We start from the raw sequence: 15,198 nt of genomic DNA on the forward strand, positions 1-15,198 counted from the left end.
CTAGCCGAGTTCTTCCTGATCTATATATTTGCACCAAGTCTGCCCAACCTGATCAGAGATCTGGCACTGCATGCAATTGCACTGGACATGTATGAGATGCTGACGATTGTCCGTGATGCTGACAATTGTCAGCTCAGATGCAGCATCGTCCTCATCCTTTTGTCAAGCTTTGTCCGATGAAAGCACTGGTAGTGAAAGTTCGTTGCTGTGTTGTGGCAGGTGCGCCAGAAGATGTATAGGAGCTCGATAGGCAAGTGGAAGAAGTACGGAGACATGCTGCAGCCTGTCCGGGAGGCACTGCATTCCTACATCAAAGAGTATGAGGAGAAGTTCCCAGTTGACATGGTAGCAATGCATGAGGAGCTGTGACAGTTGTTGAAAAATTTCTGCTGCTCTGATAGAAACAGAGCATATATAAAAATCCTGAAACAGTCCCTATCATGAGCTACCCTCAAGTCTATCCATTGCAACTTGCAGTTGTATTCGCATGTTGCATGCCACGGTGGCACACCCTTCAATTGATCAGGTTGGGCACACCTGATGCAAATTCATAGATCAGGAAGATCTGCTAGTTTCTTCTGGTGTTTTGATGGGAGAAGAATTTCAAACCGAGATTGATTGTAAGACAAACTCCTCACGAGAGAGAGAGAGAGAGAAACATTACATCATGCCAGCCAACAAGGCTGATTAGATGTTCACTGTATCTAGATCAGTGTTTACGCGTCCTAATGAGAGTCTGATAAATTGAGCCACCTGTACAAGATCATCTTGCCACATGAACTGACGCATAGTGGTAATACTGGGCCTAAACAGGCTGTCATACCTAGCACGCAGATCATGAAGCGCAGGACATTCAAAGACAATATGCCGTTCATCACTAATGGCCTGAGTGTTGCACAAGTGACAGAAACGTTCCGAGCGAGGTACTCGATTCCCCCAACGACCCTGATCAACTGGAAGACCGTGACAACCAGTACGAAAGCGCAGGAAGAGTCTAAGCGTGGTGGCAGACACAGAGATCCTAAGACAATGGCGACGGGGAGGAATAGCAGCAAACCAGTTCTCATAGGTACAAAGTCGAGGCCCTTGTGTTGCACAGGTCCTAGGACACAAGGCCAAATTCTCCCAGTGTGCATCTAATTGACCCTGTAACTGTTGTCTAACCTGGGCCAAAGAGATCTGATCCATAGTATTGCAAGCAATGTCTAGGGAATACCCAAGCTTTTGCAGGGCCTTGTGTAAACTCCAAGCCCAGTTCTTTGTATTGTGCACAATAGCATCCCTGCAATCACGAGACTTCCCTTTCCCACAACGCATGCATGCAGACTGCTGACTCGTCATCTGCAGCTTCCCACCGCCCGGAAGCCATCCATGTCAGCTCTGATCCAAGCCGTTTCTCTCCTGTCATATTGGACACAATCATATTCAACCTCGCAGGACTGAGAAGATTCTCCTTCATTGTTCTCTGACCCGATATCACTGGCACAATGCCGATCGCTGGTCTGGATCTCACCGATGCCCATATTTTCCAAGGGGTAAATTTGGTGCTCCCAGCATGGTTACTGCTTATCTTGTTGCCGAGGTGGAAGGTCACACACGCCTTTGCCACGTTCACGGCAGTGGGATTCAGCATTCTTTACACGCTGCTCTTCGTCACGATGCTTCTGCAGCCTGTCGGTGACTTCTCTTTTGACAAGTTCTTCACCTATGAGGGCGTCAAGGAGGCTCTGTCATCTCCAGAGGTCGTGCTGCCAGCGTGGGTGCACTATGTTGCCTTCGATCTGTTCACGGCCAAGTGGCTGGTGAGCGCAGATTTTATTCTCTAAGATCGCGAGCATCCCTGTCCAATTGGATTGCTTTGTGATGAATGGCTGACGTAATGTTTGCAACATCAAAGTATATTTTTTCCTGAGGGGTCTGCATTTCGTTCATATCTGCAGGTGCAGGACTCCATTGCCAACTCTGTGCCGCACTGGCTCCTGGTCGTTCCATGCTTACTGGTCACCATGATGCTGGGACCAATGGGCCTTCTGTCCTACTTCGTTGTTAGGACCATTACATCAGCAGTGCGGCAAAAGGATGCTACCAAGAAACAGTGAGGTGGCCGCAAAGTTAGACAGTCATCCAGACCAAATGAATGCAGCAATGCGGCTTGAGTGGTCTTTGAGCCTTCTGGATCGCTGATTCGGAACGTTCTGGAAGTTCGTGAAAATGCTGAGTCTCAACTTGGTGTCCCAACTGAGCAAAGGATGTCAGCTGAGAAGGGCACAAATGCTGAGCGCAGCTCTTGTGCAAGGCACGAGCAAGTATAATTTGCACCAACAATGAGGACAACCTAGCACTAAGAGGAGCCTTCATTGGTCTTCTTGAGGTCTGCCTGATGCCTGGCAGCAGCAGCCAACAATTTTGCCGTTCTATGCTTGATGAAATCTCTGTCCAGCACCCCATCCCACTCTTCATCATCCTTGCCCTGCAGACATAGGCATCTTGCCTGAATAAGCTGATGTGCTGTTCTGTTTTGCACATTGTACGATTCACTGTAAAAAATGCAGTTTGGGATGGTGGAATGGACGCAGAAAGCTTATATTCAAGCCTGTTTTCGACAAGCATGTGCATGGAATGCCATGTTGCGTCACCTCTGGAGTGGCTGCACGCCCATGGCCCTGGTCAAAATCTGCTGGGTACCCGACCAATCGAGACAGGATGTCCTTGCTGGAGTCCTTTGCGCTTGTGACCCCACTAACTGTCCCCTGCGCAGTGCATGCCAATACACTCACACTCATGCACACAAAGACATCCGATTGAGTCGAGCCACTTCCAGAAACTCGCTGTGCCCCCATCATCTCCTGAACAGTAGAAGATAACCAATTTCACAAGATCCTTGAGGGGTTCTGATGTATTCATAGGACACTTTGAAGCAGCGCTTAGAAGTCAAAGGTGCTCACCGGATCATTCTCAGTGGATGTTCCCATCCAGGCGGGGCCCATCCAGGTCTGCCTGCGCGCGCCGTGCCTCATGGCCGCCTCGCTCAGCTTTGCTGCCTGCCCGGCCTTGCCAGCAGCCTCTGAGCCGTCCACCATGCTGCTCCTGCGCTTCTCCTTGACGCAGGAAGACTTCAGCCGCCCAACCTTGTCAGCCACCACCTGCACATGCCCACAACCACATTCGACAACACTCTGCATTGCCCAGAACTCCCTTCTCTGCTATCTATGGGATGCAGACATCAAGGCAGAGCGAGAGCCAAAAGTAAGGAGAAAGGACTGCCTTGCCGTGTAAATGCAAGCTGACGTGAAGATAGAGGATGCCAATTATGGAGGCAGTGCAGATTTCAAACAAGGGACAAAGCGCGGTCCTGCTCCTTCAACAGAAAGCACAACAGTACGGATGCGATTTGCCCATTAGTGGGATTGTAAGTTACATGATGCGCCTGCAGTGGGCGGATCGGACCTTGGCGAGTTGCGGCAGGTCCGGGAAGAAGGCTTGCCCATCCAGCCTGCTGCCCACTGCAGGGCCACCGGCGGGTGCTTCCTCAAAGGTCAGCGCGCCAGGCGCTGCCTCTACCTTGCCCAGGATGGCCGCCAGACTGGGAGTCACCACCGAGGAGCGCCTGGCCACTGTGCTTGAACGGCGCGCCGCCTCCCCCACCTGAAAGCAAAACGCTCCTCTCAAATATGTGCTTCCTTTGTGCCACTGCGGTACTTCTGATAGCGTGACAATCGTGACTTTGGTAGCCTTCCACCAACCATACATCATGTGTACCGTTTCATCTGTGACACTGCCTACTCTGAATGTATCAATACGTGCTTCATGTGCCGTAAAGAGCATTTTCTTATGCCCCACCTTGGAGGTCCGCCTTGACCCGGCAGAGCCGACAGAGTCAGCCGCACCGTCCTCTGGGATGGCCTGCACGGGGACAGAGGACTGCCTCCGAGCAGCCGCTGCCTCAGCCACCGAGGACTGCCGCCTGGACGCAGCAGGCTGCAGCGCGGCCGACTGCCGGCGCGCGGCCGATCCGTCCACAGCCGCTATCGACTGGCGGAAGACGCTGCTGCGCTGCCCTGGAGATGGCGCGCCCGGCCCCAGCTTCTGAGCGGCGGACACCGCCAGTGCTTCGTCCAGACGGCCCAGCAGAGAGCGCAGGCCCTGCACCAGTAAGTGGCATTATTGACTGCACACCCATTGTCTTCATCGAACCTGTATTAGACAAAGTACACATCGGCTTGGGCACCCGAACACATGACATCGATACATTCTGCTGGTGAAGATGCACCGCTTCTCTGTCTCTCTCTTCTCTCTTGTTCAGAATTGCAGGCGTCCCCTGATGGTAAGAACGGAACAGCCGCTTTCGTGCACGGAGAAGTTCCTATGAAGGTGTCTGCCCTCACTGGGAGATGAGCGCTGAATGCACCTGCTGGGCGTTGATGCAGACGGTGCGCACGCGGTTGAACTGCTTTGTGGACGCCGCATGCCGCTGCTGCGCCTCCGCGATCCTGTCCTCCAGCGCTCGCAGCTCCTCTTCCGCGCTTGCAGCCGGTGAGGCAGGCCTGCTCCATATGCATCCGTCATCAGATCATCCGCTGTTAGAGAGGCAATTGCAAGAATGCGGGGAGCAGCCACCACATCCATCAGGCTTCAGACGGCGCTTGAAAATGGCTGGCCTTGCGAGAGAAAGAGGCAGGGTAAGCAAAGCATGTGGCAGAGGCAGCCCTGCTCCACAGACATCCATTGCAAGGGAGGAAATCAGGAGGGAGTAGGCAGCTTATTCAGCGGGCTGTTCATATCAAAAGGCAGGCATCTGAAAGCAGCTCAGCGTGCATGAGAGATCAGGAACGTCCTGCAAAGCATAGGGTGAAAGGCACACATTGCCATGGCTTCCAGCATGGCGTTGCGGCTGTCCAGAAGGGCGGCCATTTCGCCCTTTGCTGCGGCCTCTGCCTCTTCTGCCAGGCGCACCAGCTCCTTCATGCTCGCCTCCTTTGCCTGAAGCTCTGCATGACACAGCTGCTGTGAAAACTATACTGTACAGAAGTCACCAGTGCCATGCATGCCATTATATTGAACATCTCGGTTTGAAATGAGTGGCAAATCTCTGATGGCTGCTGCAGGGTGGAATTGCTGTAACACCCCTTGCACCTAATCAAATTAAACACTGCTGAGCTTCAGCATTACTGCGACTCTCGGTGATTCAGTAATAGCTCTGCATGCCCCAAACACAGCTGCTGTGAATTCCCATTGTACCATACAGAAGACACCAGCGCCGAGCATGCCATTGTATTGAGAATACCCGTTTGTGATGATCGGCAGAATCTCTGATAGCTGCCGCAGGGTGCAGATGACTCAGTGCGGTGCATGTCTGCAAAGCGCACCTTCCCAGAAGCCGATCACTTCCTCGGGGCTATTTGCGCCGGTGATGGTGTGCAGCCGAGCCCATGCGGCCTCCATCTCCTCTATCTGCGGCTGCAATGTCTGCAACACACATCTCCCTCCTCAGCAACAATTATCTTGCCAAATCACCCTGTTATCCAGCTCGACTGTGCACCCTTCATCCTTGCTGTTCTGGTGAAAGGTTTCACATGCATGGCCAATACTGGCACAATTTCCCTGAGACATGCTGACACAATTGCATTGTGACAATGCTGACACAGGAGCGCTGGGAACTGCTGACACAATGCTCACCCATAAGTGTAGAGACATGCTGACACAGAACATCACAGATATGCTGGAACACGGTGACACGTTGCTGACGCATTTTCTGACACACAAGTGCTCAACCACGCTGACACAGTGCTGACTGAGAACAAGCTTTTTATTAGAACAAGTGGCACATGCCTGCAGCTGCTGCTCGAAGGCCTCCTCTTCCAGGCGGGCTTTGGCGGCTGCTTCGCGTTGGACGGCGTCGAGCTCGGCCTGTCGCGCGCGACGCTGCTCCTCCTCCGCCATCTCCCTCTTCTGCCTGTGCTCCATCGCACGCACCTGCTCGCAGCATAGCCCGCTCACCACAACGCCACAAGCATGCCCATTTTGTGCTACCCTCTTGCCCATCTAGAGCCACCTTCAGACCACATGCTGCAACACCCTACGACAGACTCCGACTCCTGTCCCACTGCTTAAGGCTGTGTGGTGTTGATGAGGCCTGCTATGCCAACCAGTAAAGTATGCAGCAGACGACATTCCCCTGCTGCTTCACGCCTAGCAAGCCTATACACTGCTTGCTCTCCTGGCTCTGTCTTGCTCGCTCTCAACACACCCAGATTCTGCAGGGTCCAAAAAAACACACACAGGCCTTTCCTCATGCAGCCAGCTACATCAATCTGGAATGGTCAATTCCTGCGCTGCCATTGCTGTGCTCAATCATGCAGGACTGCTTCTTGGCGATTGGGCCGCCTGCTCGTATTGGGCGATAAATGATCATTGCAACATACGAAATCCTATGCATTTTCCTCCCAGCAATAGCGATGCCGCGCCTCCTTGCGGCGGTCCTGCAGCTTGCGGGCCCAGTCGCTGCGCACGGCCTCCTTCTGGGCCCTGGTGACTGCCAGAGCGCGATCGGCATCCTCTCGCGCCGTGCGCGCCGCATGCATGTGCTCCGTCAGCACCGCATGGTCCTCCCCAAACGCTAACAACGCCTCGCGCCCCTCGCGCACCCTCAGGTCCTGCGCCATGTGCTCGCGCCTGCGCCCACATGCACGCATTCACTTCTTCCACGGTTGCTAGCTCACACTCATTTGTGCAGAAACAATGCAAACTGTGCCGGGATCTTGCTGCTGGACAACATGCTCGCCTGATCATGTGACCTTGACCACTGTCATCTCTAAGCAACGCTATGGCTTGAGGATAAAAGCGGGGCTGCTCGTTTGCAGGGCAAGCGTGCCAACTAGCTTTGCAGCGCACCAAGGGGCCGCACACAGGCATGTTGCGATCCACTGGACCCTAGAGGAGCCAGCTTGACTTGATCAACATATACACACCTCGTAGAAAAAGCAGGGATGCAAAGACAAGCCTGGCTTGATCAGAGAGGCATCCAGTCTCTTACTGACAGCACGTTGCTCATCAAAGCAGGCTTGGCGGCATTCCAGGAAGCAGGGGCATGCCTGGTGCGCTCTTGCAGGAGGGTGTAGAGGCGGTGCTGGGCCTCGGTCTCAGCCATGTCGGTGTCCAGGTGCGCCAGCTCAGCCTCCAGCGCCTTCACGCGCGCGTTCGCGTCCAGGCCGCCGCCCGGCATCAGCGCTGCGCAGTCCCGGCTTGTCAACGCCAGCCGCATCAGCTGCCCCTCCGCCTTAAGCGCTTCCTGCGCCCAGTCTGGAGTGTAAGACACATGCGTCTGCTGATCCTAGCATCATCATTTTCAAGTGAAAACAAGAAGACGGTGCTTGCTGCCCCTCCGCCTTCAGTGCTTCCTATACCCTTTGAATGTACGACAGGCGTATCTTCTGATCCTGACATCTTCTCTTTCAAGTGCTAAGGCGAAAGACGGTGCTTGCCGCATGCAGAAACACAAGGACAGCAGTGTCCATGCTGCTTAGCGCTGGTTTCGATGTGTTTTGTAGAAGCTGGGGCAGTGATGTACAGTATTCATGCTTGCCACGTGCAGTATATGGATGTACTATTTTGACGCGGATATATTTGTCAAGGTTATGGGGCTGACCTGTCGCAGCTCGTTGATCTTCTCCTGCTTGACCTCGAGCTCGCGGCGCAGGCGCGTGATGTCTGCGATCTGTAGCTCGCTGCCGGCCTTGCCCTGATCCCCCTTGAGCGCTGCCAGCGAGTCCATCAGCGCCCTCCTCTCCCTCTTTGCACCCTCCAGCTCCAGCCTCTGCCGTTGCACACAATAAGTCAAAACAGTTACTTACAATCTTTCCCTGCACAGTTATGTTGCACCATATCTTGTTGATACCTTTCTTGCTTAGGCGGACACTGTCTTCAGAGTGCCAAATGCATACATACTCCTTACACTGTGTGAAAGACAGGGGATGGGCGTCTGTACCAGTTCCTCCTCCTCAGTGAGCTCCTCGTCCAGACTCAGTCCCAGCAGGTCGGTGCCCGCTGGAGCCAGCCCTCCTGAAAGCTGTTTGAGGGCGCCATTGTGAGGAGACAGCTGCTCGAAGGCCTCCTCCAAGTACACGGCCAGGTCTGGGTCGGCCTGCAGTGACAAGAGCAACAGTTGTTTCGAAGCCTTCAAATCTGCTCGCAAACAAGCGATGATGAAAGCCGTTGTATCTTCCTTCAGACCAGCCGATTACCGTATCTCACCTTGATTAAATCATCTTTCATTCGCAAACGAGGCAGTCGTAAAGGCGCTTTCACCGACATACTGCTGACAGCTCTTACGTTGGGCTGCCCCGACTTTGTTCTTTCACTTTCAAATTAATCTTTTGTGTCCAGGCAGTTTCTTAAGATAGCGCTCATTCGTCCTGTGTTGGTGGACATCAGGAGGCAGCGGTTACATCCAAACCATGAAGCTGCACGCCTGGCAAAAGGTCATCATGGTGAATACTTTGTGCCCTGATACAGTTCGTCTTCTACAAGCAGATTTCAAAACTCCGATGCATCATCTTCGTGACGCTCGAGCAAATCAACGCTCGACGAAGGGAGCAACCGCCAGGCTGGAAGACACGGAAGAGACGCCGTCGGACGTCGCGTAAAGGCCTCCCGACCCATCGATGTCGCCTCTCTCGAAGAAGAAGACGCACGCAGAGAAGAGAAGTGGCCCGGCTGGCGTTGTTACTGTGCGTTGAAACACTTATTCTGACCAGCTGAGATTGCTCGCTGAACGTTGTGCCTCCGTTTGAACCTGCTTTGGTATAGATACATTCCGCGTAGGTGGCAAGTTTTTCCTAGACTTTGATGGCATCAAAAAGAATTCAAAAGGAGTTGCAGGTAGGCATTATGTGGCACTTTGCAGCAACGGATGCTTTCGATGGCCGCCTTTCTGTGCTCAAACACTTTGTGTCGTGTGTAAGACCTTGCTCTGCGATTGGCTTTGCAGGACTTGCAAAGAGACCCTCCTACATCATGCTCAGCAGGACCTGCTGGAGATGACCTATTCCACTGGCAGGTGTGGTGCCTTCTCGACTTCGTCACACTTTGTCTGTTTGTGAGGTTCACAGGTTCTCTAAGAGCTAGAAGCAGCAACACGAGGTGGTGATCAATGTTGATCAGGTTCAAAATATATGTTGTTAACAATTGTATCGCAGGCCACTATCATGGGACCTGGTGACAGTCCATACTCAGGCGGTGTCTTCTTCGTCATGATTCACTTCCCTCCTGACTACCCATTCAAGCCTCCCAAGGTGCAGTTCCAGACAAAGGTGTACCACCCCAACGTCAACAGCCAAGGAAGCATCTGCCTGGACATCCTGAAGGAGCAGTGGAGTCCGGCGCTCACGATCTCAAAGGTGACTTTGTTGCCAGCAGCACTACCGTGAATTTTACCCAATTGAATGAGCTGCTTGCCCATGCCTGTGCACCTGTTGGGCTGTATGAAAGTGACACGGTGACTGTGCTGTGCAGGTCCTGCTGTCCATCTGCTCGTTGCTGACAGACCCCAACCCGGACGACCCGCTGGTCCCTGAAATTGCACACATCTACAAGACAGACAGGCAGCGATATGAGGAGACAGCCAGGGAGTGGACGAGGAAATATGCGATGGGATAACACCGCTGAGCTCCCTTGTACGCGGGTGGATGGGGACTGCTCTAGCATCTGGTGCAAATGGTGCAGAGCAGACTTGAGCTGTGGGTCAAGCAGGCCAGTATTGATGGGCCAGAAGCTGCCTGTGGCAGGCTTTGCCCACATAGCAGCAATGTCTGATGCCACGAGACTGAAGGAGACACAAGCTGTGGAAACGTGCTTGTTGAGGATGATGGTGCTCTTGAATCCTTCAATCAACTTTGAAAGCAGTGTGAAGTGCTCTGCAGCCAGGCTGTTCACTTCCGTGGCATTGGTCTCTAGGTGCTACCAGCCCAAAAATGGACAAATGGCATGCACATCTCTGTAATCCGCAACATTTTGCTGACATGATTGCTCTCGCTATCATAGCAGCTAGCTCAGTTGCGACAACCTCCGCGGCCCGCTGGAGTCCCGCTCAGGCTTCCCTTAGGCTTAAGCTGACAGGATCTGGCGCTCTCAGATTACAGCATGCATGTGTCTCATCTTCAAAAATTGAAATTTGCAGGGTCATCGATTACTTATCGTTCGAGCCAAGGAAGAACTTGAAGAAAGTGTCCCTGTGACGTCAGCGTGACGCTCAGAGAAGAAAGGCATGCAGCATCAAGATGCACCATACCAAGATCATTTGAAGCTGAATGATTCGATGGAGCCAGATCTCAGGTCGATGCACATAACAGGCCAATGAGACCCTCGTCCAAGGAAAGGATTGTGATTAGCGGATGTCGTTTCCAGCAAGCTTTTACGCCAAAGTAGCAGGTCTGTGCTTCTTGGTGAGTGATCGAATGCTCTCCTACACATTAAAGTTGACCCAGATCTGCAATGACCACTATGATTGGGATATTTACTTCATGTTGTGCAGGTTGGGGCAGGCATGGAGAGCTTTATGATCAAGACGGGCTTTTATAACAAGTGCGAACCTTGAATGACCATTAATACGAAATAGTAACGATTCCTAGTTGTCTCCTTGATAATTAATTCGAAGTCTCTGTTTTGGGCCATGAATGCTCTTCCACTGCACTACATACAGGGTGACTGAAATTGAAGCTCAGCGATTGGAGGAATCAAGAGAAGAACGTGAGGCGTTCAAAAAGATGCTCAGAGAGGAGATAGAGAGACAAGCCCGAGAGAAAAACATAGCAATCAAGCTACCTGAGGACTGAGGTGTAAACCCAGTACAGGTGACCTGAAAATCACTCAGCAGAAGATCTAAAAACTCTTGCGGGCCAACATAGTAATAGACAGTGCCCAGGTGCTCCTTGTGAGATAACGTTCGGTAGATGAGTCCATGTATGCCATAGTTGAAGGGTCATATAGATAGCATTTCAAAAGCTATGGGCAGGTTGCCGGTGCTGTGATTGTGCTCCTGATGTCTTCATCAACCCTGTGCTTTTTGCTTGGCTGCTGCCTTAATCCTCTCAGCCACCTGCCTTTTCAAGAATGCAGCTTTGATCCTTTCTCGCTGCTGCTGAGCCTGCACCTCTTTCTGTTCCCTTTTCCTGGCCAAGCGCTCCCGTAGCTCTTGCGTTTCTTCCTCTATCCTCTCCAGAGCCTGCTTGCAAAACAGACGGACCTCTCGTTCCAGTTGCAGGTCGATGTTCTTGCCAATTGAACGTCCTGCAAAACTTCGTGGTCAGCAACAGTATGTTCAGCCCACCTCAATTTTGTCATCCCTGCGAGCCTCCTCGCGCTTTCTCTGCTCCAGCTCACTCCATTCATCCTCCTCCCATTGCCTCCGTTGCTGCTCCATTTCCATGTCAGCACTCGTCATGCCTGCCACCTCAAATTGATCAGGAATGTCTCAGGGACCACAATTGCACATTAGCAGCTGTACAATGTTGGCAGAGCTTGGCACACCAATGAGAAGCAGGCGCACCTCCCTTTCTTGTCGCTGCTGCAGCACTATCAACAGGAGCATGCGACGCTGTGTCTTCATGGGCATAAGACTCCATCTCCCGCCCCTCATCATCGAGGGTGCCCTTGCGCACAAAGTCCACATTGTACAGCTCATCCTCGTCGTCATGCTGCCCAGATGCCAGTTTGTCATACAGCCGCGCTTTCCGCTCCAACGCAGAGTAGCTTTCAGCCAAACGAGCTGCTGGTGTCTACTGCAACCAGAATGAGCTGGTGAGGGACAACACGAATTGGCAAAAACAGTTGTGAGGCACAGTCAGAGCTGGCAATGTTGGTTTGCTATAAGTGTTGGCGTGATGACCTTGATGTGCTCCCTGTCATAGCGATCTCGCTCCTCAACCCCAGCATTCTTCCTCGCATGCTTTGACAGGTCAATGCCAGCAGTGCGCCGTGACCTGCGCGCTGCAGCAGCTGCTGGGTCCTCTTTCGTGAGCTGAGCCTCCTGCTGCTCCTTGTATAGTGCTGCTTTAAGATCCAAGATGCCCGCAGCTCCCACTCCTGTTGGTGAAGCCGAACTTTGCTGAGTCTACCTGAATCTTGACCGGCTTCACCGGTATTTGACTAATTCACACTTCATCACCTTCGATCATGCGCCTCTTTCTAGGCTGTACGGAGCTCTCTGTGAGCCAACCTAGACGCTCCCTTTCCCTTTCGGGGGGAGGTTGAGTCTCTGACATGCTTGCCAAGTCCTTTGAGCTGCTATGTAATTGAAAGAAAGATTGTGATATGTTTCCTGTGCTGATGTACGTGGAATGGTTGGCGACTCGAAAATGCAGTGGTGTCACTGATCACTGAATGCCCTCAGAGCTTTCAGAGCACTCAGAACACTCACGGCTTCGGCGCGTAATTCGACAAGCAATCAGAAACTTGCCTCTGCCTTCTACAAATCCCCAAACCAATGAAACGCTGCGATCGAAATCATATGTGGATGGACCAGCTTCCCCATGATGAGAAGCTGTCGACCTCATCTCGGGACATGTATTCCTCCTCAGCTCTCCTCCCTGCATAAATATGCAAATCGGTATACGATGCAATAGGTTTCTTGCAAGAGATTTCGCATCTTGCCGACCGACCTTCAAGCTATTTCATATTTGTGCTGGAGCCAGGAGGGTTTCAAGCAACAAGTGTGATGCCTCTTCAGATAGGGACATGGTATCAAATGACATCAAGAAGGCTGCGATAGTTTGGATAAGGAGCGATATACGCTTGGCCGATCATGCGCCCTTGGTGTCAGCTTGCAGCCTTCCCCAGACCTGCTTTGTCCTGCCTGTCTACTGCCTGAGCCCTGCATTGTTGCAGCCGCGCTGCAACATTCCAGGACTCAATGGCATTCCTGTCCTTGGTCCTCACCGGGGCAGGTGGGACAAGATTTATCAGAAGCCACCCACCCTCTCTGTGCCTATTTTTGCAGCAGTGTATCATGCAGTGTGGACGAAGGCCTGACGTGGCTTGCAACACAGGTTTCTCCTCGAAGCCCTGCAGGCTCTACAGCAGCAGCTTGCTGCACGCGGCTCGAAGCTGCATTTTGCTGTCAGCAGACCAGCGGAAGAAATACCTGCACTGGTCAGAGGTCTGGCTGGGCAGGTCTCCCATGTTGATCTGTACCACTACCTCCAAATCGGACGGCACTCAGTTGAGGAAGAGGACGCCGTGGCTGATGCCTTCCACGCCGCTTGCAAGGAGTCACAGCTGACCTCAGAAGTCCACCACTTCTGGGGTCACACGCTGTACCATCCTCATAATGCTTTGGCAGCTCTGAAGCCGCCCGCCAGAGACTCCAATTCTCAATTGGTGTCTGCACCGGACAATCTTGATGACGTGAGGTTTAACAACATCCAGGCGCTTTTCGCGGATGTGCCGCATGTGATGACCAACTTCAGAAAGGTGAGCTGCTCCGCACTCTTGATGGGCGTGATGTCATCAAATGATCTTTCAGACGGTCAAATCATTCCAGTTCAGAGACACCACTGAATCAAATTTTGCTCTCGCAGGCGGTGGAGAGTCATGGCTTTGTCCGTGAACCCTTGCCTGCGCCAGATCAGATACCGCCATTCCCTGACAGCATCCCTAGTGCAGCTCCTCTGCCCAAGAAGGTCAGGAGCCTGTACAAGTCAGCAGGAGCTGCCCTGGCTGCCCTGGAGCAGCTGACAGCATGCCCAGATCTGGCCAGCGAAGCCAGGCACCCTCGGTCTGCATTCTGCCTTGAAGGTGGTGAGTTGGAGGGCCTCATGCGGCTGCGCTACTACCTCCATGGCAATTCAGAAGCCGCTGGCGCAGTGAATACAGCCGAGCCAGCACAGGCTTCCACAGCATTGTTTGGTGAAGAGGCCAGCACTGACAGAACAGATGCAGATGCAATTGCAGCATTGCCGTCCATTAGCGTGGCGCAGGAGGGCATGCCAGGGGAGGCAAGTGTGTCTAGAAATGATTCAGGGGCGGCGGATGGGAACCTGTCAGCTCCAGCGCCGATTGACTCCTTCAAGGACACGCGCATGTTGGCCGGGGGTGTGGACAACAGCGCCAAACTGAGCGCCTACCTGGCGGCCGGGTGCCTGTCGCCGCGCATGGTCTATGCAGAGATACAGAAAGCAAGGAACCAGAGTGGCGGAGACAGCGGGCACTCCTGGCTCATCATGCATCTGATCATCAGGCAGGCCCCACCCCTTGTTTTCTGCGCACATGCTAGACCTCCATGCATTTGATTGTTGCCGGCAACACTGAATGACAGTGAAATGTGTGTCTGGAGATTTGCACTAGTTTGAGCAAGCCAGCATTTCTTTGCCCAGGGATTTCTTCCTCTTCACAGCACTGAAGGAGGGCGACAAGCTGGAGCGGCCAGAGGGCATCCGAGGGGAGGCAAGACAGTGGCGGCACTGTGATGAGGAGTTCCTGCGCTGGTGCCGAGGGCGCACAGGCTTCCCATTTGTGGATGCATGCATGCGCGAGCTGGCCGCCACCGGCTACATGAGCAACCGTGGTCGCCAGAACGTGTCCAGCTTCCTGTGCAAGGTGCTGGGATCCCCCAAGACGGCGGTCATTATGCCACCATCTTTCATGTCAGCAATGTTGTGCTGTCTGTGAATTTAAGCTAAGCTTATATCGATGATGTGCCTCCAGAGCATGAATAGATAATGAGATTTGTCTGTGTAAGCGACTGCTTTCATGCGCAGGCGATGGGGCACAGTTGGCAGGTTGGAGCGGCGCTGTTTGAGACTCTTCTGGTGGACCATGATTGGGCGGTAAACACAGTGAACTGGGCCTATTTTGCCGGTGTGGGCAATGACCCGCGTGACCGCATCTTCCGCACTGTGAGTCAGGGAATGACCTACGATCCTGAGGCGCAACACATCAATAGCTGGGTGCCCGAGCTCAGTAATCTCCCAGGGGATTTTGCGCACAGGCCCTGGAAGTTAGAGAAGGGTGCTGCAGAGGCCTGTGGCTTTGACCTATGCAGGGACTATGTGCCTCCCTTGCTGGATGCGTCAACACAGATTGCGATAAATTACGGCAAAAAGTAGTGAAGTGCAAATTAGGAGACGAATGTTACAAAGTCCGCATTGTCCTGCAACTGCTATGTGTTGGAGCTGCTCTTTCTGCCTTGCGCTAGCTGGGAGCCAC

At 53.0% G+C, this 15,198-nt stretch overlaps 5 protein-coding genes across 5 annotated transcripts; 3 read left to right on the plus strand and 2 right to left on the minus strand.

Moving 5' to 3' along the window:
• Positions 1 to 1,658: 1,658 nt before the first annotated feature.
• Positions 1,659 to 2,099, plus strand: COCSUDRAFT_60902 (hypothetical protein; the record flags this gene model as incomplete). Its single annotated transcript, XM_005650379.1, has 2 exons — positions 1,659 to 1,802; positions 1,941 to 2,099. 2 exons carry the CDS (start codon positions 1,659 to 1,661, stop codon positions 2,097 to 2,099), a joined length of 303 nt encoding a protein of 100 aa, XP_005650436.1.
• Positions 2,100 to 2,341: 242 nt separating this feature from the next.
• On the minus strand, positions 2,342 to 8,310 carry COCSUDRAFT_40132 (hypothetical protein; the record flags this gene model as incomplete). The annotated part of the gene is made up of 14 exons (XM_005650380.1): positions 2,342 to 2,470; positions 2,637 to 2,750; positions 2,946 to 3,143; positions 3,448 to 3,645; positions 3,841 to 4,143; positions 4,409 to 4,544; positions 4,862 to 4,988; positions 5,367 to 5,483; positions 5,826 to 5,973; positions 6,510 to 6,672; positions 7,038 to 7,288; positions 7,646 to 7,813; positions 7,985 to 8,140; positions 8,251 to 8,310. The coding sequence occupies 14 exons, from the start codon at positions 8,308 to 8,310 to the stop codon at positions 2,342 to 2,344; spliced, it is 2,268 nt and encodes a 755-aa protein (XP_005650437.1).
• Positions 8,311 to 8,689: 379 nt separating this feature from the next.
• COCSUDRAFT_22161 (ubiquitin conjugating enzyme) lies at positions 8,690 to 10,014 on the plus strand. The gene is made up of 4 exons (XM_005650381.1): positions 8,690 to 8,877; positions 8,987 to 9,055; positions 9,195 to 9,395; positions 9,511 to 10,014. Exons 1-4 carry the CDS (start codon positions 8,845 to 8,847, stop codon positions 9,652 to 9,654), a joined length of 447 nt encoding a protein of 148 aa, XP_005650438.1. The 5' UTR covers positions 8,690 to 8,844; the 3' UTR covers positions 9,655 to 10,014.
• A 1,030-nt stretch (positions 10,015 to 11,044) lies between these two features.
• On the minus strand, positions 11,045 to 12,257 carry COCSUDRAFT_60906 (hypothetical protein; the record flags this gene model as incomplete). Its single annotated transcript, XM_005650382.1, has 5 exons — positions 11,045 to 11,218; positions 11,324 to 11,439; positions 11,543 to 11,771; positions 11,882 to 12,078; positions 12,212 to 12,257. The coding sequence occupies 5 exons, from the start codon at positions 12,255 to 12,257 to the stop codon at positions 11,045 to 11,047; spliced, it is 762 nt and encodes a 253-aa protein (XP_005650439.1).
• A 472-nt stretch (positions 12,258 to 12,729) lies between these two features.
• COCSUDRAFT_12871 (cryptochrome) lies at positions 12,730 to 15,098 on the plus strand (the record flags this gene model as incomplete). The annotated part of the gene is made up of 6 exons (XM_005650383.1): positions 12,730 to 12,938; positions 13,041 to 13,371; positions 13,572 to 13,673; positions 13,908 to 14,246; positions 14,344 to 14,589; positions 14,751 to 15,098. The coding sequence occupies 6 exons, from the start codon at positions 12,730 to 12,732 to the stop codon at positions 15,096 to 15,098; spliced, it is 1,575 nt and encodes a 524-aa protein (XP_005650440.1).
• Between the last annotated feature and the right edge of the window lie 100 nt (positions 15,099 to 15,198).

Source organism: Coccomyxa subellipsoidea (assembly GCF_000258705.1).
Source record: "Coccomyxa subellipsoidea C-169, whole genome shotgun sequence".
In the NCBI taxonomy this organism is placed as follows: Eukaryota; Viridiplantae; Chlorophyta; class Trebouxiophyceae; family Coccomyxaceae; genus Coccomyxa; species Coccomyxa subellipsoidea.

What these genes read in the sequence shown, in the direction of transcription:
- COCSUDRAFT_22161 (XM_005650381.1), top strand. Translation starts at nt 8,845, where the DNA reads ATGGCATCAAAAAGAATTCAAAAGGAGTTGCAG. An exon ending in GAATTCAAAAGGAGTTGCAG is followed by an intron (nt 8,878 to 8,986) that starts GTAGGCATTATG and finishes TTGGCTTTGCAG; the next exon opens with GACTTGCAAAGAGACCCTCC. An exon ending in CGGCGCTCACGATCTCAAAG is followed by an intron (nt 9,396 to 9,510) that starts GTGACTTTGTTG and finishes TGTGCTGTGCAG; the next exon opens with GTCCTGCTGTCCATCTGCTC.